Below are 23,022 nucleotides of genomic sequence, written 5' to 3'. Positions count from 1 at the left end.
AGTGCTGCTATACGACCTGCTTTTTTTTTTTTTTTTGAGCAAACCAAAAAAAGGAAAGGCTACTAGTTATGCAGCTTATTGCTTACCAATCTCTTTGTAATAATAATACAATAAAATAAAACATAGAATTTGAACCTTTGTTTGTCCAAGGCCCTTTTTTTTTTGTCAAAGCTATCCAACGACACAATCCAAAATGTCCAGGCACGTTAACTTAATAAGCTATCAACGAGATGGATAGCTCTTCACATAAACCAGCCCTGGGCATTGTGTTTCTACTGGTTTTTAAGCATGCAACGGTAGTTTAGTTTTAGGCGACAGTAACAACATCCAAACCTGTTGAGATTACTGTTTAAAAGGAACAGAGAAGTGATTTGATCACATTGCATCACTTCAGATGCTAACCATGCCCGACGCACATTGACATCTAGAATAAATCAAGAAAAAGAAGATATCTAATTCTTTATATTTACTTTATAATTTTATATTTTTATGCAAAAGTAGATGCATGGACATGAATAGTTGAAAGGGTCCGGGCCTCCCAAGCGAGGACCCTCGAAACAGCCGTAAAGAAAGAAGAGATAAATCCTTGGAAAAGCCAGAGCCACAGCAACCACCTCCGATGCACAATATATTTGGACATTTGTGCTTTCCAATCACGCGGCCTTCGGGTCGGGTGAATATAACCATGAAGCACCAGTAAATCTTGAAGTCCGCTTGTACTGCGACCAGGCCGAAGCAGAAACCCAATGTCCATCCTGCAACCACCCGATCCGTATCTCCTATTAAAATCGATATCTAATACGACAAGCCACCAAAGTTGAGACCTACCTTTATATATCTTTATGCAGTAATTTGGAAGGAAAAAACAAATCAAATTAAGTTTCTCATACTTTTTTAACTATTGCTATCCCGGTGGAGACCACCTGTCGAACCAGATAGCATGTCAGATCCTTCCCTCGCTCATTTTTGAGGAGACATCGGGACTCGGGAGTGGAGTTGTTGCTGCAAAGCGGACTGAGACTGCCATTTCCTACTGCAGCAGCTGTGAGAGAAGAAGATCCAAGATGAAGAAAACAAGTGCTCCTTACCGGCTCTGGCTCTGCCATCACAGTCGACAGAAACAAAGTACCCTTCAGTTGCCAGGAGATGGCCACGCAATGCAAGAGACCTCACGGGCATTAAAAACAGAAACATTAAGTTTAAATGCTCAGAACAGTTCCTTTTCTTTCCTCTTTTCTTGGATTTATAAAAGCTGTCATTGCACCAATAGGAGATGTTGAAGGGGAAACGAGAAGCAACATACAGAAAAAGGGTGGTGGGGATGCATCATGCATGCCCCCTTGATTGCTACAGCATATTAAGTAAAACATGTATGCACACACCCAGAACTCACAAATGGCTCGGCCTCCTTTTACCAGAATCTGTCCTCATTTTTTTCGCAGGCCTGGCCCATTGGACTTCGTCCATGCTTGGGGCCCCATCTGCCGCACCAACAGCCTGATGACCGGGACGCAGTGCCTGCTGAGCTGGGTGTGCATGGAGTGGGATCCTGAGGGTACGAGTTATGCTGGGTGAGGACTTGGAACCCGCCTGACCTGCATCAGTCGCAGATAAGGGACTTATTGGGCCTGGGCCTGGGCCTGGGCCTGGGCCTGGGCCTGGCAGAGAGATGGGGCCCGTTCTCTTCGCAGCAGACTTCTCCCTGTCCTTCCTCTTCTTCCTGCAGATAACCAGATCGCCTGGGTGCGTCAGCAGAGGCGAGAGCTCAGGTGCTGAATGCTCTCCGCTGCTCCCACTGGCCGGCCCGGATTCCTTCTGGGACTTGGACGGGTGGCCAGGAGTCCTCCCATCTTCATCCAGAGGCACAGAGCCACGACATGCAGGCTTCATAGGGCCAAGCTCTGCTTTCACCTCTGTGACGATCTTGTGTCGCTTGTTTTGGCTGGAGGAGGCAGCCGGCTTCGAGGACAGGGCAGTCCCAGCTCCTCCAGGAGAGGGAAAAGCGAACGCATTCCTAGCTTCTCGAAAATCTGTATCCGGGAATGCAATCTTCATGATATCAAAGAACAGCTCATGAAGCTTTCTCGTTTCATACTTAACCTGCATAAAAAACTGAAAGATTAGCAAGCCCTTACCCGAAGGATCATAAATTAAAACTCTCCAGGAAGTTAAAACTAGCATCATCCTCAGTATTACAGAAGCATGTTTGTTTATGCAAAATCAAGGCCTTCTACTATTGGCTATTACTAGTAGAGGTGGTACGCAAATAAAAAACATTCTGAAGTAATGCATTAGTTTCGTTATGTATTGCTATTTTGATTATTAACATTTGACAATTACTTGATGGGAGAAGAAAGAAATCAGTATTCCATTTGATAATAACTTGTATATTAAGGTATGAAATTGAGATAGAGAGAAAAGTTGCCACTTAAATAAGGAAATAGTAGTAGTGCAGATAGAGCCTGAGAATACTGCAACAATGGCAGGATTGACATTGATGATAGGATACTACTACAAGGTGTAGAGAATCATGCATTTATTGTCCCACCGAGCACTATAGTCATAAATCTTACAACATTAGCTTCTGCTGTGTCTTGACATCAGTGGATAGCGTCCCTAAATTCTTTAATTTAAGATCTTTGGGTCAGATTTTTCTCTGAGGTTCGTGAGTTGGTGAAGATTGTCATAGCCATACTTTAAGCCCAAAAATACCATAGATAGGAAAAATGATCAAGTAATAAAGAGATTTTCATGGAAAGATGATTGTCTATATGCTTCGAGCTAAACCAAAAAAGAAAGGTTAAGCATTTTTATTGCTTAACTAAGGCACCAGCACTATAAAACCCCTAAAACAAGAAAGATCAGAAAATCATCTCATGTTTTCTTCACCTCACCTTGTTCTATTGCTGACAATAGTAGGTTGTGCATTGAACTCAAACACCAGCTATCAGAAAAGCCTGTCTATGCAAGTGGTTGGAGAGTGCCAATCATATCAAGAATGATGGCCTCTCCCAGGTATACAAAATGGAGGGAAAGTATTTCCTTGTTTAATACAAATATTATTAACGGTCTGCTGGAAACACTTCAAAGTACTAGATCATGTTTATCTTTCTGGTTTCTATATAACTACTGAGACGCCAATAGAGCTGTGGACTGGCAGCAAATATTGGTACATCTTATTGGGTTGTCCACTGGTGGAGACAGCTATCTGAAAGATCTTAGACCATTTTGAGACTAGACATTCCTACCTTCTCGTGTCTGGGGACTGATGTAGTGGTCTAATAACAGATCCCCTTCATTGAGAAGAAAAACAAGGGAAGAGGGCAAAGACGAACAAAGAGGAACCAAAAGAGCTACCTGGAGAAAGGAAATTACCATTTTTTAAAGGAAATGACATTAAACCAAACGAAGAAGGTAATTGATAAAATTTGACATGACCCTTATTTTGTCTATTGGGACATTTGGCTTTTCTTCCAGGGGGCTTCAAGTCCAAGACTGTGGAAGATAGATAGAATCAAAATGACAATTTGTTTATTTGTTGGTTTGTTGGGTGTTCTTGTACTAATGATGAATGAATAGTGTGTTAGGACTCCAGTACTTTAAATGTATCTCCTCTATGTTTTCCAAATGATAAAAAAAGCAATATTTGGATAGTCTTTGGCAAATCGTATTTGGTCTAGAAGTCCTTAACACAATGCATATCAAATTTCCAGTTAGTCCAAAATTTATTCTTCATTAGAAATGTAAATTTGAAGTCCCTTCAGAACTTTCATTTGAGTAGGATCAATGTAACATAACCTACTAAGCTCGTTTCAGAGATTTGGTAATCCTACTAAAACATGCAATTTCAAATAAATATAGGACGTAATGAAAGCTTTTGATTGGCACAGACAACATGCAATCAACAGTACTTCATGCAATCATTCACCAACACTTCAATAAATACATGCCAATAACTTGCATGATTTTTGAAATTTAATTTCATTCATTAAGTAAAAATGAAATAAGCATACCTCGTATGAGTAATTGCAAAACTTTGCTACATTTTGTAACATCAATTGCACATCTGCTATGAAGTCCAACACCCCATTGTACTCTAAATTGTCCACACGCTGATCAATTCTTCGTAAATCTATAATATTACTTGTAAGAGTAGCAGTGCTCATCGAATTAGCATTCTGATTCTTCTTCCATAAATCAGATAGTAGGGGAACAACTTGATAGCCATCTTTATCGATTTTCCTCTGAAGCTTGCTAATAACATTCTTACACTACAAAAAAAAAAATAAAAAATATGATGATATTTGCCCGTATACTAATTTACCCTTTTTATTAGGCATGAGAATGACAATGCGTAACAATGTGCATGGCTTGAGACCAATAATGCAAAACGTAAATTAAAATAGTAATTTTACAAGGCAAATCTGAAACAAAATAAACCATAGAATGGGACAACATATACAAAACTGCAGCATAATTTCATGCTCATATCTATTAATCATAACATTAATTATTCGTCATTTGATAAATATAAATTAACCACGTGAGGATTAAGGTTCTAAATAAAAGAGCTGCTTCTTACCATAGTGCCTATAGAATTTCATCTGTAAATCAGTCTGTTGGTTCAATTAAATATAAAGATCAAAGGAGGTGGGCACAAGTTACTCATCATACTAGGAATCAGATTACACACACTCATTATTGAGACAGTTATAAAATATTAATTATATAGTACATTAAAAATTGATAGTTGAAACCTCGACCCTAGATTTGTTCAAGGAACAAGGCTATCAGATACCAAACCCAACTATAATAAATGAGACGTTCAACTCAGAACTCTCCACTTGTACAATCAACATTCCTATAGATTGACACACTGACATGTCTCCTAGTACAATCAACATTCCTATAGATTGACACACTGACATGTCTTCTAGGAAACTTTACAACTGAACCTCAAAAAGAACTTTCCAATAGAGCAATAAATCTCTATTAGCATAATTAACATTAATTTGTGCATATTTCTTTTGAACCAAAAACATTTTGGAAGATAAATTATCTGTCCCTTCGCTATTTTTATGTATTCAATTACTGCCGTTGCTTCTAAGGATCATAACTTGAAACTAAGTATCTGTTTCAACCACATTATATATGATTTCCAGGAATCTTGATGAGACATGCCTATAAGATGTGTTAAATGCAACAGGACACATTGTAATGATGTCATCATCTTTCTACCACTAAAAGTGAGATATCATCTTTCTACCACCAAAAGCAAACTCCTAAGTAGTGCATGAGGCTCTGCTAGAAAGATCATTGATCTCTACTCATGTGCATCACATATGGCAAATACCACTTGGTTGAAAGTTCTACAATGAGATGCAGGTCAGTCATATGTTTGGTCCAAGGTCGGCGGAACCATCCTAAACCGTCCGGCTCGGAGTGTCCTGAGCCGTACCGGCTGCAGAACGGGACGGTTCCGGCGACGAAAACGAGACCGATGCCAGAGAGAGAGAAGGAAAAAGAGGAAAAGAGAGAGAAAGCAGAGAGAGAAGGAGGGAGAGAAAGGAGAGAGAAAGGTCGAGGCTAGAGAGCTGCCGCGCGGAGGAGGGAGCCGCGGAAGAGGGGTTCGCTCTGATTTCCTGTTTCGTTCGAAACAAGAGGCACTTTTAAAAAATTAAGTGAAGTCGGCAATGGTTTTGCCGACTTTTACTTAATATCTCCAAAAATAAAAAGGCCCCGTCCGGCTCCTATTTCGAACGAAACAGGAGACTGGAGGGAGCCCTTCTTTCGTGGCTTTCCGGTGGCTCTCCGGCCTCCGCCTCCTCTGTGCGGTGGCTCCCCGGTCCTCCGTTGGCCTCCCTCAGTCTCCCACTTCTCTCTCTTTTCCTCTTTCGTTCTTCCTCTCTCCCGTCTCTTCTACTATGTTGGTACAGGCCCAACACGACACAAGCCGTACTGACTCGTCTCGTCGGGCAACCAGTATGGTGCCCGCTACCGGTTCCGCCAACCCTGGTTTGGTTTAAGGATTAAAACTGGTTTGATTAGAATGATGTGATTCAAAACAAAGAATGGTTTTCAAGATCTATCATGGTCTAAATATAATGTAGGGGCAAGGTCATTTCCAAGATGTTGTATAACACTAAAAGAATTCGGTATATCTTCTTGTTTATTCCTTCTTCTTCCATGCACAGTGGTTCCATGGTTGCTTTAGCTTTCTGGGCATTAGTTGCTGCCAGTTTACTCAATTCTGAACTCAGCTGGGGCACACACCACCCCTGCACATCCCCCCCACCAAAAAAAAAGAAAAGAAAAAAAACCCTTTCCCTGATTAATTTTCTTAGATCTAATCTGACAAGAATAAGCCACTTTGAGATTTGAACAATCTGGTTTATTCTCATCAAGCTCGGTCATGGAACTGGAACAAAAGATAACATAGTCCACTAAAGACAGAATTATACCTGATGTGCATGTAGTAAGGAGGACTTTCTCTTAGTTTTTTCCCCCTGGGGGAAGTGGGGGAGTAGGGGATGCACAAAATTGAACACAAGATAACACTTAGTCCGCTAAATACATCGAATTATACCTGATGTCTAAGCATATAATAAGGAGTCTCATTTTACCACCATATGGCTAGAACTACGCTAATAATCCTAGAAGCTCCAGACTTAAGAGTTTGTATCCAAACTGCCTCCTGCCTGCAATATACCTTGGAGAAATATGGGCAAATGTGGATTGATGCATAAATCCTTTATGCATGAAGTATGAACAACTAGCATCTACAATAACCCTCGGATATAAGTATAATAAAACTCATTAAATTATTAGGGACAAAAAGAACAAAAGGAAACAATTATAGGCTCTGAACCCTAGAACTTCATAGCTGAACAATTCAAATTCAAATAAACTATGTTTTACATCAATTGCAACTTCTGCATTTTGCCAGAGAAGATCCATGACAGGCAATATCTATCTCACGGAACTATCTCAGTATCACAATGCTATAAATTGCCAGATAGTGCCCCAAGAAAATGAGTTCATCGTTCCACACGTCTATGGAACTTGGCAGCCGTACTCTACATTTCATTTCTTTCATACATGTAATCTCAAAACATCAGATGCATTACCACATCATATAAAATACTAGTTATTGCAAATCGAAAGATGTGGAAACTACACAAATGCAAATAGAGACGATAAGGCCTATTAGTTAAGTCATAGTACAAATAATCAAAGCACCAATAAGTTTAACTCATAAAATGTAATTCTTTCTGAGTAGTTATGAAGTTAGAAATATATATCCTTACTTTCTTTTAAAGCATGAGCAGGTCAAAAAATTCCGGTCTCATATAGAGATATATACTTCGCTGCTACATAAAGGGAAAAGCAAGACAAAGACACTTACCTTCCTCTGCATGCTGTCGGACATTTTTGTGCCAAGGAAGCTAGGATCACCACTATTTGAGACCTTACCATTCCCAATATCCCTAGAATATTCATTGGCAACCTCTGCAGATCCAGACATGTATCTTGACTTGTTGAATTTTGGTAAATTGGTATGGAATGCCTTTCTTGATGGCAAATTGTGTCTCTGCTTAATAGAGGTATTAACATCTTGCATATCTGAAACAGGCTCATGAAATGTCTCCAGTTCCAAATTGGTCTTAGATTGCATACTGTAGTCATAGTCCACCTTCAAAGGAAGCTGGGACCGACACTGAGGAAAGATTCTCTCATTGCTGGACTTTTCTTCAAGGCTTTCAACAGTGTATCTAGGACGAACACGAAGACTGCGCTTACGCTTTACAGTTGGTTGGAGAACTTGCTCATCCTCACCATCCTCACGCTCATTAATCCAACTTCCTGATTGTTGCAGATCCATCTGAGAATCACCTGATACAGCAATTTCTCCTTCCTCAAGGTCTTCTTGCTGAAAATTACCATTTAAATCAATTTTAGACAATTGAAAATTACATGAAAGTTTGAAATAAAATAACCAGCTTAAAGTATCAAATAACATAGCTGTATGCATATAAACAAGAAGCTGAAGGAGAAATTTGCTACACACCATCCCTTTTGAAGGATGGCCAGGCCTGGCATCTATAGCAGATAGAGATCCAAATTTCTGTGAAGATATGGATGGAGTAGCAGGTTGAGGCAATCTTCGACTTCCAGAAGAAGATCCTGATGAACCAGCTTCTTCAAACCTACGAACATTTTGGTGGTCTTCCATTGTTTGGGGCATATCACACCCACTGCCATCACAAGCTAACAACTGCTCCTCCAATTGAATCCTAGTAGTAGGCTGCACATCAACAGCACTATCAGATTCTTCCTCTTCAAATTCTCCTATCTCGCCCTCTTCTTCATGGAATGAGTATGCATTCCTCTCTTCTGAGCTAGCATCAGAATCCTCACCATCTTCATCATCCACTTCCACGTAAACAGAATGTTTGTTGTTGGTTGTCGGACCCCTTGGCCGGCCCCTTCGTCTCTCAGTTTTACCAGGGGATGTACCAGAACATATTTCACCTGATTCCAAGTCAATATTTTCAGCTAAAATGTTCTTTGATGGCTTCTTAGTTAAATTAGCAATGATGGCATTTACTTCTCTAGAACCAGCACGAAGCCACTTGGGAACCTGAATGTGCTTCATCATATCACCAGTCCAGTCAAAATCATCATCCATTTGATCAAACAGCTCAATCTCTTCTTCGCTCCGAGCAATCATGCGATTCACCTCTTGCATGGATGGAACGTCATGAACAGTTCCTTGATATCTCTCTTCATCATGCAATAGTGTTTCTAAAGTCATCCGCCTTTCTTCATGTGTCGTTCTTTGATCAAACCGACCAGCATTAATAACTTCATCTGCCATATCAATCTTACATTGTTGGATATTGTTACGTATGAGGCTCTCTATTGATCCCATGTATCGATCTTTACCAGCAAGATCATCCTCCAGATCTCCTGTACCTCCATTTCTCAAATCATCTTCTTTCTGATAGCTCGGGATTTTGTCAACTACTACCTCCATATATATGACTTTCACCTCTCTCAGCTGTCCAATGCGATGAGCCCTGGCCACTGCTTGCTCCTCATTTTGAGGATTTGGATCTGGATCATATATAACCACAGTGTCTGCACTCTGGAGATTTAGACCTCTTCCAGCAGCGCGAATACTAAGCAAGAAAATGAAACAATCGGATTCAGGGCTGTTGAAATCTACTATTGCTGTTTCACGGTCTTCTAGGCTGGTTGTACCATCAATCCTTCTGTAGACAAGTCGTCGCCATTGCAAGTATTCCTCTAATATATCAAGAAGTTTTGTCATGGTGCTGAAGAGAAGCACACGATGGCCGGATCTCTGGAGTTTTATAAGAATCCTATCAAGGATCCAAAGTTTCCCACAAGATCTGACAATGAAATCTTTGGAATAATCATTAAAATAAGGGTAATTCAGTAAAGGATGATTGCATGCCTTGCGCAACTCCATACATTTATTGTTAAGATTCTTATAAACCTTAACCTGATACATTGGATTCTTCTTAGCCTTGAGCAACTCATCCTCCGGATCAACCCTAAGGGTACCAGTGGATTTAATCCAATCATATATGGCACCCTGAATAGCTGACATTCTACACCTCAAAACAATGGAATCCTGCAATCATAAATTAACTCAACATTGCTTCTAATGATTCAGGAAAACAAATTAAAGAAAATTTCGGTGAAACAATCACCTTCCGTGGAAGTGACCCTTCCACATCTTCAACACGACGCCTTAGCATAAAGGGCTCCAAAATCTGATGAAGCCGGTGAATTATAATAACCTTTTTTTCAGTCTCAAGCCAGTCATCCTCCTCTGAGCTATGTGAAGGACCATCCTTTTGGAAGGGCTTCGAGAACCAATCATGAAATGCCTTTCGATTATCAAAGACTTCTGGTAGAAGCAAATTTAGGAGGGACCAAAGTTCCTTCAAATCATTCTGTAGCGAACAACATGAGCCATCTACTTGTAAATACAGTTTAACACAATGCAAACTAGATATTGTTTTAAGGTTCAAATAGCAAGAAACATATTATATAGTACCAGAATCACAAACAAGTCCATGCATGCTATAATAAGGTTAGTACTAACGGGGGGAAAATGACCATGCCCCTACGCTAACCTCGCCATGTACTCCTTTCGTATCATTGAACTTCACGAACCTGACCTCTAGCATGTACAACTTTTAACCAATTAAATCACTTACCCGGGAACTCACAAACATAATGTACCAGGAGAAAACAAAGAGGATATTTCGCCAGAAATAATAAAATTAACACAAGAAGAAAAGTTCTATTTTGCTTCCTTGCTATTAATCCATTTATCATATTCTACATCAGGCTATTATAAATTCTGCTCTATTATTGGATGAGCTGATTCAAAGCATTTTAGTCACATTAACTCAATTTACTTCTTTCAATAATGCAAGTACAGTGGGAACCCACATCATTATCTACTAAGGTATAACCTATTTAACAACAACAAATAGGTGGATATCTTGGTAGCATAAGAAGACAGAAATAAATAACTATGGTCACAATGAACTAGTGATTCGAAGAAGTTTATAATACTATCCGATGTTTTTAAGTTTCAGCGAAGACTGACTGAATTTTTTTTCACTACCAACCTGCCCAGTCTTTCTAGTTCTACTAATAAAATTCATACAAATCAAGAAATCAACAGCTAAATGCATGTGGGGACACAATATAGACAGTATACTGGACGTACACAATTCATATAAATGTGATCCTTATACTTTTCATGCTCTAGAAAATAAACAGACCTGTAGAGGTGTCCCAGTAAGAAGCAGCCGCCTTTGGCAACGGTATCGGTCAAGGTCACGAGCTAAAACTGAGTCCCTGTTTTTCATTCTTTGGGCTTCGTCAATGATTATATACTTCCAATCAACTTTTGACAACCTTGAGCGGTCATGCATGACAAATTCATATGTTGTAACAAGCACATTAAATTTCATGGCACAAACCTCCTGGACAACAAAATCAAACTTTTAGATGTCAATCTTATTTAGCAATAGAAAGAACTAGAATATGTTCTAAGATTTATCTTTAAAAAAAAGGTTCATAACCAAAATTGCAACTTAAATAGGTATTTGACAGTTGACACAATGAGTTGTGTACTTGGAGATACATTGAGGATAAACCAGAGAAATGCGGGCATTTCCAAAGCTAGCAAGTAGGTCCCTTAAAAATGTGTTGACATATATTTGTATTGTATAGTATATAACCTACAGATCATGTCAACATTATGGGCCATTGAAGCAACCTAATCAGCTATCACATTTCTACTTACATGATTGAGTCAATAAATTCAATCTTAAATGGGTCAAAATAATATTATCCACTGATAGTTTGTCATCTACAGAGCAAACAACAAAACAAAAGTAGATAGGAATCATAGGGGGTGAAAATGGATCAGATATTATCTATCCAAATCCATGTTCAATCCGAATGTATCGGACAACTATGAATTCAAGTACATTACACATTGCATATAGAAGACGGACTTTTCGAGATCGTTTAGGAGGACAGGATGCAGCTGCAAATGATCTTGCATGTGGAATAGGATCCATAGACGTATCAAGTTCTGAGTCGTATACTAAATCCTATTATCCGCAGCCTCAGACAGCCTATGACCCATACAGATATAGATATGGATATGGTGCGTCAGAGGCATCTTCCGGTGGCTACTATCCCACAAAATCCGAAGCATCACACGTCGGATTTTGCTGCCGCCATATTCGGATGGGCCCCTACACAGTCAGAAAACACCTCTCAGACCCAAAGAGTGAGCAAGAGATCCGACAGTTCTTATAACCCGACGCGCGTTCCTTCTGGTTGGCTTGATCTGCCTCCTCCTAACTATATTTATGATCTGGATATCTACGAGCGTCATCGCCACTCGTCCCAATATTAGATATCCGAGAGTACTTTAAATATATGTAATTAATTGTATCTTAATCTAAAAAAAAATATGTTCTTTATTTTATGATTTGTATCATTTGGAAGTAACTTAATACATCATCTAGCTTAAACCTTAAACCTAAACATAGAAACATCAAAAAATATGAAAAAAATCAAGAAAATAACAAAAAAAACCAAATTTGACTTAATTTCATAGAAAAAGATCCAAAAGAGAGAACTCCCCTCCAAAAATAAAACGGCGGCGTAGCCGAAACCCGACCGAACCTGTTCGGGTCGCCACCAATACGCTGACCGATACTGATTCGGCGTACCTTGCCAAGAATCACGAAAGCAATGTTGATCTTTATATAAGTACTTCACATTGTCACAAATGTTAGGATCCAGATAACATCTACATTCACTTAAGCAATAAGAAACTGTACTACTTTTCACGAATAAATTTTAAGGAAACTAATTTACTCTCGTATGATTGCACAAAAAATGGTTGAGGGCGCAAAATCTTATTAGTGAGCAACAAAATAGTCACCTTAGAAAGTTAATGGCAAGCATCTAATAGTGTTTAACAAAATACACCGTACTAATAAATTATATTGAAAACTACAAACTTAACTCTTCTAACCAAATTATCTTTTCTCCATTAACTGGGGATGGGGAGGAAATAATACAAAATAATTTATAATTAACAAAATTAAAATGGAAACATCGTAACAATAGCTAGCCATATGAATGCTAGGAAGTTAACAAGGTACCAAGAGTATAGATAAATGTGGAAACAAGTATTTTACATGATTGTAGTATTCAAGATAAAAGGTTCAGTAATTGAACTCTCAACATCTTATAAGACATCCACAACGCCATGTGTTGCACCCCTATAGACTATAAAACAAGTAAGCCTCGCTAGCTTTCCCAAAAAGAAATTAATGACCATGTAGGCTCTCATAAAGAAGTCAGAGGCTAGGAGGATAGCATATCAATGTGAGTGTGTGTATAGAACCCATATAAAACACACACAAGGATTCACATAAAAGCTCATAAAAAGGAACAAAAATACATGTGAAAGACAATTAGGCACCTACAAAATATGCTGTCCATACAAGATGGGCAAGATAACAAGGAAAGAGAGCAGTACATGACTGTCAAAAAGTTAAACACTCCCTCTAGTCCCCCTGTGTTTGCCAACAACTCAAAAGCGTTTGCCAACATAACAAAAGCACAGATTCAAATTCCATGCATACAGACCATTACTGGCCGGCATATATTTAACAGCCACAAAAAATGGTAATTGGCATGTCCTTAAGACTAATTCGTAAGTGAACTAGTCAGGACAAGCACTGAATCAATTGTACTGCCACACCACTGAGATTAAAGGTGTTTTTTTCATTTTTTTCTCTTTTTTCTGCTGAAAGCTGTGCCAGCCAGTATCCTATGTCGGCATGGTAGATACCGTACTGACCAGCGACTAATACAAATTCATACCTTGAATTTTAAAACCTTACTCAAAAGTCAGAAAGTTATTTCTCAACTACCAATTTTTCTCATTATTGAAGTCAAACCAGCACATGAATAAATAAATAAATAATCTAAAATTAATAGACAAAAATAACTGCTAGTACGCATGCATATATTTAGAGTTACGCAGAAAAGTTTATGTGCAAGCCGGCTAATAAGCACCTCTGTCAATGCAAACACATGAAGTACTTCTGTTGAATACCTTCCACTTCTCAAGCAATTCATTTGAATAAGAAACAAATAACACAACTGCTTGCTGAAAATTTTCAAGGCAGGTCAAAAGAGTGAGGATCTTACATGAGAGAACAGCCTGGATCGTTGATCTTTTCCACCAACATAAAAAATACATGATACTGTTGGCAACCAATTATGCAATTCACTCTGAATAAATACAAAGACATCAGTGAGATTTTTTTAAAAAAAGCAAATATTCCAAATCAGCAAATATGAAAAGAAATTTATTTAACCTTCCAATTCACTAAAACAGCATTTGGAACTATTATCAGATGTGGCCCATAATTCCCTTTGAACTCCATTAAATAAGCAATCAATGACATTACCTGTTTGCACAAGAGAATAACCTTGTTACTGAACTTAGTGTCTGAATTTAGTATTAAATAGAGTAGTAAGAGTTGGGCATCGGGCATATAAATTGTAAAATGTAATACTAACATAAGACCTTCTAGTTTAGTGAACTTAGTATCAAATTTCAGTCTTTAAATTAACACAGAAAAGTTTACATTGGCTATCGACGACATAAACCTACGAGTACAGCTTGAAATTAGAAATTTAATCCGGTCATTTAAGAAATTATAATAGTGAAACAACCTGCACAGTCTTGCCTAGACCCATCTCATCTGCCAGAATCCCATTCAGCTTGTTGTTATACAACGAGAGCATCCATTGAAGCCCAACCTGGAAATAAATGAATAAAGATCAAACGATGTTCCTTGGCCTAGTTTAAAAGTTGTAAAAGTAATGAAATACATTTGTCTTACAACATACAAGCTGGTAATCTCTTAAAGTACCACACCGTAACATTGAGGGCTGTCTTACAACTCTTTCACTCACAGCATGTGCCAGAGTATAGTACCTGGTAGACATGAGATAGATCAGCCTCGTTCAGCAGTTTTCATTTGAAAAGAACTCAACGAACAATATTGATATTTTGAAAAATAACAAAACAATGCTCCGCATACTCCATAGTGAAAAAAGATCGTTTTGGAGTAGTTAAATCACATTCACGTCAGTATGCTTGGAAAAATTGACAAAACCATTAAAGATGTGTTACAAGCATATTTGTGATAAAGACATCATTAAAATAGTTCAAAAATAAGCTTACCTGTTAGCCGATGAACTATCTTTTGGGGCATTCATTTCAGAGAATCTATTCTTAATCATAACTTCCTCACCATCACATGCTGCAGCAGCCTTGACCACTTCTTCAGAAAGACCCTGTACATAGAAAGATTATACTTACAGTTTTAAACAGATTAGATCCATGCAAAATCCAAACCCACAACAGGACTCATCAGGACTCAGTCTAGGTTTTCTATCAGATCAAATATTAGATTGGAGTGTCCGTTGGATTTTATAAGGCTCTACTCTTCCAAATCAGCACTGTCTCTTGCGATACCTCCCCAACCTCACCATTTTTTAAATCAAAAATTGACTTTGACGTAAAAGATTCCTATGAAATTTCTTACTCGAAAGTAGCAATATAGCAAGTCTTTACTCCTCCCTCTACTTACCAAGGTGATACAAGTTTTGATTTTGAGTGAGTGCGTGGGTGGGTACTGAGACACAGAGACAGCCGCCAACCCAAGGTTAATTACATAATTCCAAGTACTATGCGGAGACACCATCTAGAACTAGAACTTGGAACCGGATGCATCACCTAGAACCAGAGCTAGGAACCTCCTACGAGGAGAAGAGGAGTGTGATCACTGGGGCATCACCCAGTTCACAAGGTAACAGGAGTTTATAACCATGATCCTTTACAGATGTCAAATTTTGATTAATATGACGATCCAGGCTGATTTCAACATATTATATCTGTAAGATTGTAATAAGTACGATATGTGTTGTGCCAACAGGCAATGTACATGTTAATATACAAAGGTTCTGCACTGCATATCTGAGTAATATGCATTCATGAAGTATGGTACTGCAGCATAGGGTATGCTAATTCATATCACATGGAAAGTAGCATGGACACAAGATGTTACAAAACGCGAGAGCACCTTCTGCTGTTGCACTCAGATCAACCAATAAATCTAGGCAGAGCCAACCTGAACTGTGATGAAAAGAATGCACCACATGGAAAGCCACCTTAGTTACATCTGCCTGCCCACTTAAAATTACTCTTCATCTGCATATATTAACTAAAGTTTGGCACATGCAATGACCATGAATGATTAATATGAAGGTACTAAACGGATGGCAGTCAATAACTTTGATTCCATCACATGCAAAGCATGTAATTGATTCAAGTGGAAGCTCTGTTGATCAATGACTGTAATCCCATCAAACAATGAAATGCACGAATCAAATTCATCTGAATTACTTAGTACAAAGGTGACTGATTTAAGGAGTATAAAATGGATGGTTGTGAATTATATGACACAGATAACGCACATTTCTGATTTGGGAGAAAGAAGAATTTGATGAATGGCAGAAATCCCATGTTGGGGAAGATCCTGAGGCATCATATCATTCTTAAATATGAAAATTGATAAAAATAAGATCTTCAAAGAGACAATCTACAGGTAAGTTTAGTTATGAAATGGTGTGTATTTTGGGTGGACTTTGGATGAACCAGTACTGTGCTGGAGCTTGACCCATGGCTTTCATGTAAATCCAATGTAATAATCTTTTCAAATCTAATCTTGGAAGCAAAGCACACGTATCATAGAATAATAACCAAGTGGCTTATAGGCCACCGTTTAAAGCCTACACATATTGCCAAAAGTGACTGCAGATAGCAAGTAGCTACAAAGAGGGGACAAAGGCAAATAATAAAAATAACAAGAACAATAACAATAATGATATACACATCCATCAATACATACCTGGGACCGTGCAGCAGCTGCAGCAACATTTGCTGCCTCTACCACGTCCTGGTGATTCTTTGCAGCAGTAATTTTTCCCCCAAGTTTGTGAAGATACTCTTCAGTCTCAGACAAAATAGAAGAGAGAACAGCATATCGTTGTGCTGCATCACCAGGAATACTAGTCTGTTGCTCCAGCAACATCTCTCGGTATCTATCCACATCATTGTTCTTCAATGCTTCCATTCTTTTGTTTCGATCATCATCTTTCTTCTTAGAAAACTCCCTTAACATCCTCTCATGATATTTAGCCACCCCTCTATTGCGAGTAGTCCGTGCATCTCGAATGGCCCAGTGAGCCTCAAGGAGCTTCTTGCGCCACTGGAAGATGCATTTTAGTTGCTTCTCCCTATTTGTCTTTTGTAACTGTTGGACTTGCCTCATGAGCTCCGTGCGTTGGCGTTCGCACTGTTTGGCAAACTTACGATATGGCCTGTCAGGCATTGCCATTATCTCCTGCTGTTGCTGATCAACTTCATCCCTCAGACGAGCCTGAAGATCTAAAAGTCGAAGCTTTTTTTCTTCAATTTGCAGCCGCAAAACTAGATCAGGCATAATCCTTTTCCTCTCTAAGTTAACGGTGAGTAAGCCACTAATCTTTCTTAAATTCTCTGCCCTTTTCTTGTTCAAGATTTCAGTCCCTTCCTCACATAGCAAATCCTTCACATCATAAGCTAATATTAAATTACTCGAGCCATTTGCAACTGTTGATCCAAATGATTCATGTTTCCTTGTAAAGAAAGGCAAATCAAAGAGTGGACCATGATACTTTCTGGTGGTAACCACATCTTTTGAAAGTGCTGCATTGCTCATGGAGGCTGGTTTTTTCACTTGTCCAGCATCAATTGTGGCATGGTGCTCTGGAACAGCCTTTCCCTTTTCAGCATTACAATCACTCTTGATGGATATCTTTTGACTTTCCTGTCCAGCATCCTGCTCAGATTTAACAGAAACAGGACTGCAATGCTCTACATTTCTAACATATGCAATTTGTGTAGGCTCTTTTGCTGAATCCATTACTGGTTCCGAGTGTCTGACCATCGTTGTTTTCTCCTCTCCACTAAAACCCACCTTTGACAAATCATGACCTTTACTCAAAGAAGCAAGCACAGGCGCCTTCTCAACAGTCTCTGCATGACTTACATGCTCTTTGACATTCTTTGCAACAGTTCTTTCATGGTTGGCAATTTCTGGTGAACGGAAAGGCTGCTGCAGCTGGGAAGTAAGAGGTGATGGTGTAATGGCATCAAGAACTTCTGGTGGAAGTTTACGATCACCATGCTGCAAAACATAATGATAGAGGGTTATTAACAAATTTAATCCGGCATTTAAATGTGTCTGCTGTACTTTTGCATCAAGCAAAGAGCTCAAATAATAAATAAACAGAGAAAAAATGATTAAAATTTTAGAAAAGGAAGGGAGAGTGGGATACCTTGATACGCCTAAAGGCTAGTATTTGTGCTTTAAGAACATGAAGTTGTTGCTTTGTAAACCCAATGTTTTGCTGTGACACCTGGGCTAATCCTCCCTGAGATGGAAATTGGGTGCCAATGACCTCCGTCGAAGGAACTGCAGGTTGAGACATCGGTTGGTTCATTTGCTTCAACTGACTGTAATACTGCATTGGTAGTGTCTGAATGCCAGCAAATTCTCTCTTCATATTTGAATGTTCAATGGTCTGGTTCGTGCTCCCAGAAAATTGCGGTGGATCCATGATTATCCCTCCATTTCCATTTGCTAATGGGGATCTGGCAACCCTCTCATTTTGGCTATCCTTGTTCTGAATGGCAAATTGATGCTGCATCTGAATATTAGAGGAATTCACGAAGGTCGAAGAACTGCCAGCACCAGATATTGACCCAGAGGGAAATGTTTGTCGATTTTTCACTGGCCCAGCCTGAACAGGGTGATCACTCAAGGAATTTCCATGAGCTGAATTTTCACTACCACCTGGTGAAGACAAGAATTGTTGCTTTGAGGAAGCCAAGTGTGACTGATGTGCAGCTGTGCTGATTTCATTTGGCTTTCGCATTGCAGCCAATCTAGCAGATGGCCAAACTTGAGCAATCAAATTGGCATTGGAAGGATGAGAGAGGTCAATGTTATGCTCCATGGCCCATGCTTGCATAGCTTGCAGTTGCACCATCATCAACTGGTTATTTGCAATATTTTGTGTGTTTGTTTGTGCCTGTAATGATTGCGTGGGTCTTAACATATTTGTTGGTGCTATCTGCCCAATTACTGTCTGCGGAGGCTTTAGTTCATTTCTTTGCTCAGAGCTAGTACGTGGTTGTTCCATGTGCTTCTCACCAGGTCCAATATGTTCAGCTAATTTTGCATGAACTGGCAGATGTGCTTGATTGGCCACTTGATGAGACATGATATCCTGTATCCTCGAACTGTTTATGTGCATGTCTTGATCTCTCCCAGAGGGGCCAACATTATTGATCTTACCTTGTTGCTGAACAAGCAGATTCCCATGAGATTTTTGGTGTTGAGCAGTTTGAAAAGCTAACTGGAGGTAAGCTTGATAAATTGGGTTCTGCAGCTGCTGCTCTATACCTTGCCCTTTATTCCGGTTCACTTCATGAGGCTGAGGACCAGCATGAGGGTGACGTACATCATTGAAATTCCTCAGTGTCTGGGACACAGGTATAGCACCTGAAGACGATGGAAAGTTATTCCCACCAATGACTCCATGTAAACCACTAGGCCTATAAGGATCACCTTCAGGCTTCCTTAGAGGCTGCTGCTGTTGCTGTAATGTCTGCTAAGAAAGGGAGAATGGCATGCATAATTTAAAACAGAAATTACTAAATGAATGTAATGAGTTCAGTTTTGCAATAAATTATCGCTCATTTGTTGTGATTAATCACAGCACAAACGGAAACAGAATGTACAAGAACAAGGTACGGTGTTAATATCCAAAACCATACTATCATTGCACGCAAGTTTCAGGCCAAAGAAGGTGTAAAATTCTACTGACAAGATGATGTTTAGCATCCAAAAAGCTAGTTGCAGGATAACGTAATAAATAAAACACTCTATGGCAAAATAAAAAAATAAAACGAAAAATGCTGAAAATTAAGGCCTATACTACTTCCAATAAAATTCAATATTATATCTTTACCTGCAGTTATATCTCTGTAGAATTGACTTCCACTCTAAAATAAATTTGGGAAAAAAAAGGAAGAAACCTGTACTCATAAAAGCAGTTGGAGATTTATATGGAGCACATATCATTGCGTTAAACAGATCATAAGAAGAACAAAACTTTCGAATCCTTTCAGAGGGGGACAAGCTCTTACTCCAATGCAAAACAAATACAAAACATAAATATGTGGCACTATCATCAATGACATCTGACACGAGAGCGCCCGCAAACTTCTAAATCTTAATCAAGGGTAAAGAGCCACCAGCGAGAAATTAATCAATTGCTACCCGAAATAAATAAAAAGATGACAAAATCGAAACATTAGCTTCCAAAGATTGGAGAACACTATTGACGCGATCTGGTCGGTTCTATTCGAACTTCTCATCCACACATCAAGCAACTTCCGATTCAAAAGGTTTGACAAAGGTTCCCAATCTACATCAGAAATCTTATCCTGAAATAAGAAAAAAGTTCTATATTTCTTATCTTAAACGGTCCGCCCAAGATCTCATCCCCAGTATTCCACAAAAATTAAACGGAAAAGGAAACAACCAAATACAAAAAAGGGAAACCAAGAACTGCAACGGAGTGACGGTTACGTAGAAACCCATAAACACTTGCGGAGAAGATGAGCCACCAAAATTAAAATAATTTTTTTTCTAAGGATGGAATCAAGCCCGTCGATTCCACCGCAGGATCCTATGAACACGTTACCATTTCCTTCCAGTTTGCAAGGAAACCAATTTATGACCGTTTCTTTCTCAGAAACCTACGCAACAGCAATAACAGTCTCTCCAACCAGTGTAAGGAAGGCGCAAAAATCGTACTCACCTGCCTCAGCGCAAGCTGCTGCTGCTGCTGCTGCTGGATCGATTCGAACCCTAGATGGGTCGGGGCCGACGCCGCGGACGAGGAGGATGACGGTGACGCCGAAGAGGAAGACAACGGTCGTCCCGGCGCCGTCGCCGCCGGGATCCGGCCGGGCGCTCCGGCTCCACCACCTGATTGCATGCGAACGTTGCCAATAAGGAAAATATTCGGGATTTGCGGAGCCCCAAACCAAACCCCCCGGGTGGGGTGGGGGGAGGGGTCAAAACCCTAATAATCCGATTCTTCGGCAACGGCCAAAAGGTACAACCCTTGAATTAATGTTAAAATCTCCGAACCCTTATCCCGACGCCAAAAACGCCTCTCTTATCCATCCCACCATTCCGGCTCCGCCGAGAGCAGTTTCGGAGCTTCCTGCGGTGGTTTTCCGATGATTGCTTCGCCGATTCGCCGCGGATCTTGAAGGGTTTCCTCGCCGGAGCGCCGGTGAGTCCTTCCCCAGCCGAACTCGATCCCTACGGAAATTCCCTATTTTCTCGCCTTTCTTTTATTTTCTCTTAATTTGTTTTCCCTTTTTTCCCTGACGCGCAGTAGGAAAGTAGGAAACGTCGGTTCCTTCGCCAACCCGTGGCGATGCATCCCGTAACCGCAGTTAAAACCCCGACGAGAGGAGGGGTAGTTCTATATACACCCCCCCTATTGCTCAGGACACCCCCCAAAAACCAAAAAAAAATTACCCAAACTAACCTTTAGTGTAATTACCATATTGCCCTTGAAATTTTCTCATACACCCCCTCCTCCTCCTCCGTTTCGTTTTGAAAAGAAAAAAAAAAAACACCCCTCAAACCCCCCTTAAACCCCTCCTCCCCCGTTCCCCCTTCTCCCTCTCGTCGCCGGCATTCTCCCGATCTCCGACCACCTCGCCGGCTTCTCCCGGAACCACCTCGCCGGCTTCTCCCGAAATTTTTTTTTTTCACGGTTCGTGCTCCGTTCGGCACTGGATCGCCGAACAAAAGGCTTCTGTTCGGCTGAACAGTGCCGAACAGAAGCCTTCTGTTCGGCAACCCTCAACCGAACAGATCTGTTCGGCTGCACAGTGCCGAACAGAAGGCTTCTGTCCGGCACTGTTCAGCCGAACAGAAGCCTTTTGTTCGGCGATCCAGTGCCGAACGGAGCACGAACCGTGAAAAAAAAAAATTTCGGGAAAAGCCGGCGAGGTGGTTCCGGGAGAAGCCGGCGAGGTGGTCGGAGATCGGGAGAATGCCGGCGACGAGAGGGAGAAGGGGGAACGGGGGGGTTTTGGGCGTTGGCGAGGTGTTTTGGAGGGGAAGAGCGGGGTGGGGGGGGTTTGGGGGGTGTAGAGAGCAATTTAGGTGAGGGGGTGGGGAGGGTGGGGGGTAATTTAGGAATTTTTAATTTTTTAGGGGTGTCCTTAGCAAATGGGGGGTGTAGAGAGTATTTAATTTTTTTTTAATTTTTGGGGGGTGTCCTGAGCAATAGGGGGGGTGTATATAGAACCACCCCGAGAGGAGGTGGGCCAGGTTAGAATGGGTTTGAGAATGCCCCTGGCGTTGGACAGAATGACGAGAATGGCCTTGACTCTGGAATTCCGATGGGAAAGGAACGGCCTTTATCTGAAATTACCAAAATATTCCTCTTCTGGTGGAACCAACCCGAACCAAACCCAAATCCAACCCATTGACCTCCAGCCAACGTACCAACCCTTCAATGTCCGAGCCCATTTAGTTTTGGGCTTTACATTCAATGGTAGGCTTTTCTTTTGTCATGACTTTAGAATCACTTATGCTCCAACTCATCACTCCTTTTGGTTGAGTCAATGATCGGATAGCATATATATATATATATATATATATATATATATATATATATATACACAATAATAATTAAAATATAGGGAATCAATAACCCTCTTTCTGACCTAAGAAGTTGAGAGGCTTTGATTTAAACTTGACCCGACCCACTAGAAAGTTGGGATTGGCTACTTGACTCTTGAACCCAATGTATCAATTTAGGCAGTGTCCGTGTAGGGTTGCATAAATAAGCCGGGTCATAAATTTCTACCTCTAACTTAAATCTGACCTTGAGTTCCCCCAATATCGGCATGTCTTACTCCCAAGATTAGTCAATCATGGATTGAATATACAGATTAGGAACAAATTTTCGATCATATTGGGTATGGATCTCATAAGTTTGGATCCAACTATAATTGACTCACAAAAATTTGACCATAACTTTAAGATGCCATATAACATGTTGTAACCTAGACTAGACCAATCAACCGGCGGATCAAATATAGGCCGTGCTAGTCTCGAACCGAGCACAATCCACTTACATTGCTATCGCTAGCAACGAGTTTATTTTAAACCTTGGAATTAAGATAAACTATGGTCCACTCTAATCTTAAGATGTAAC

General features: G+C 40.1%; 1 protein-coding gene across 2 annotated transcripts; it reads right to left on the bottom strand.

Moving 5' to 3' along the window:
* Positions 1–439: 439 nt before the first annotated feature.
* LOC103715473 (ATP-dependent helicase BRM) lies at positions 440–21,214 on the bottom strand. Of its 2 annotated transcripts, none has more exons than XM_008803101.4 (15): positions 20,593–21,214; positions 18,040–19,377; positions 16,569–17,888; positions 14,840–14,952; positions 14,503–14,590; positions 14,326–14,412; positions 13,965–14,057; positions 13,795–13,878; positions 10,830–11,033; positions 9,741–9,986; positions 8,069–9,661; positions 7,406–7,930; positions 4,014–4,271; positions 891–2,100; positions 440–755 (listed from the first exon to the last, which is right to left on the bottom strand). In XM_008803101.4, the coding sequence occupies exons 1-14, from the start codon at positions 20,770–20,772 to the stop codon at positions 1,390–1,392; spliced, it is 6,840 nt and encodes a 2,279-aa protein (XP_008801323.2). In that variant the 5' UTR covers positions 20,773–21,214; the 3' UTR covers positions 440–755; positions 891–1,389. The 2 variants fall into 2 exon arrangements, with proteins under 2 accessions (XP_008801323.2, XP_008801324.2); XM_008803102.4 differs by having other exon boundaries at positions 18,040–19,374; positions 20,593–21,213.
* Between the last annotated feature and the right edge of the window lie 1,808 nt (positions 21,215–23,022).

This window comes from Phoenix dactylifera, chromosome 2 (assembly GCF_009389715.1).
Source record: "Phoenix dactylifera cultivar Barhee BC4 chromosome 2, palm_55x_up_171113_PBpolish2nd_filt_p, whole genome shotgun sequence".
Lineage (NCBI taxonomy): Eukaryota > Viridiplantae > Streptophyta > Magnoliopsida > Arecales > Arecaceae > Phoenix > Phoenix dactylifera.
This window is presented reverse-complemented; position numbering and strand designations above follow the sequence as displayed.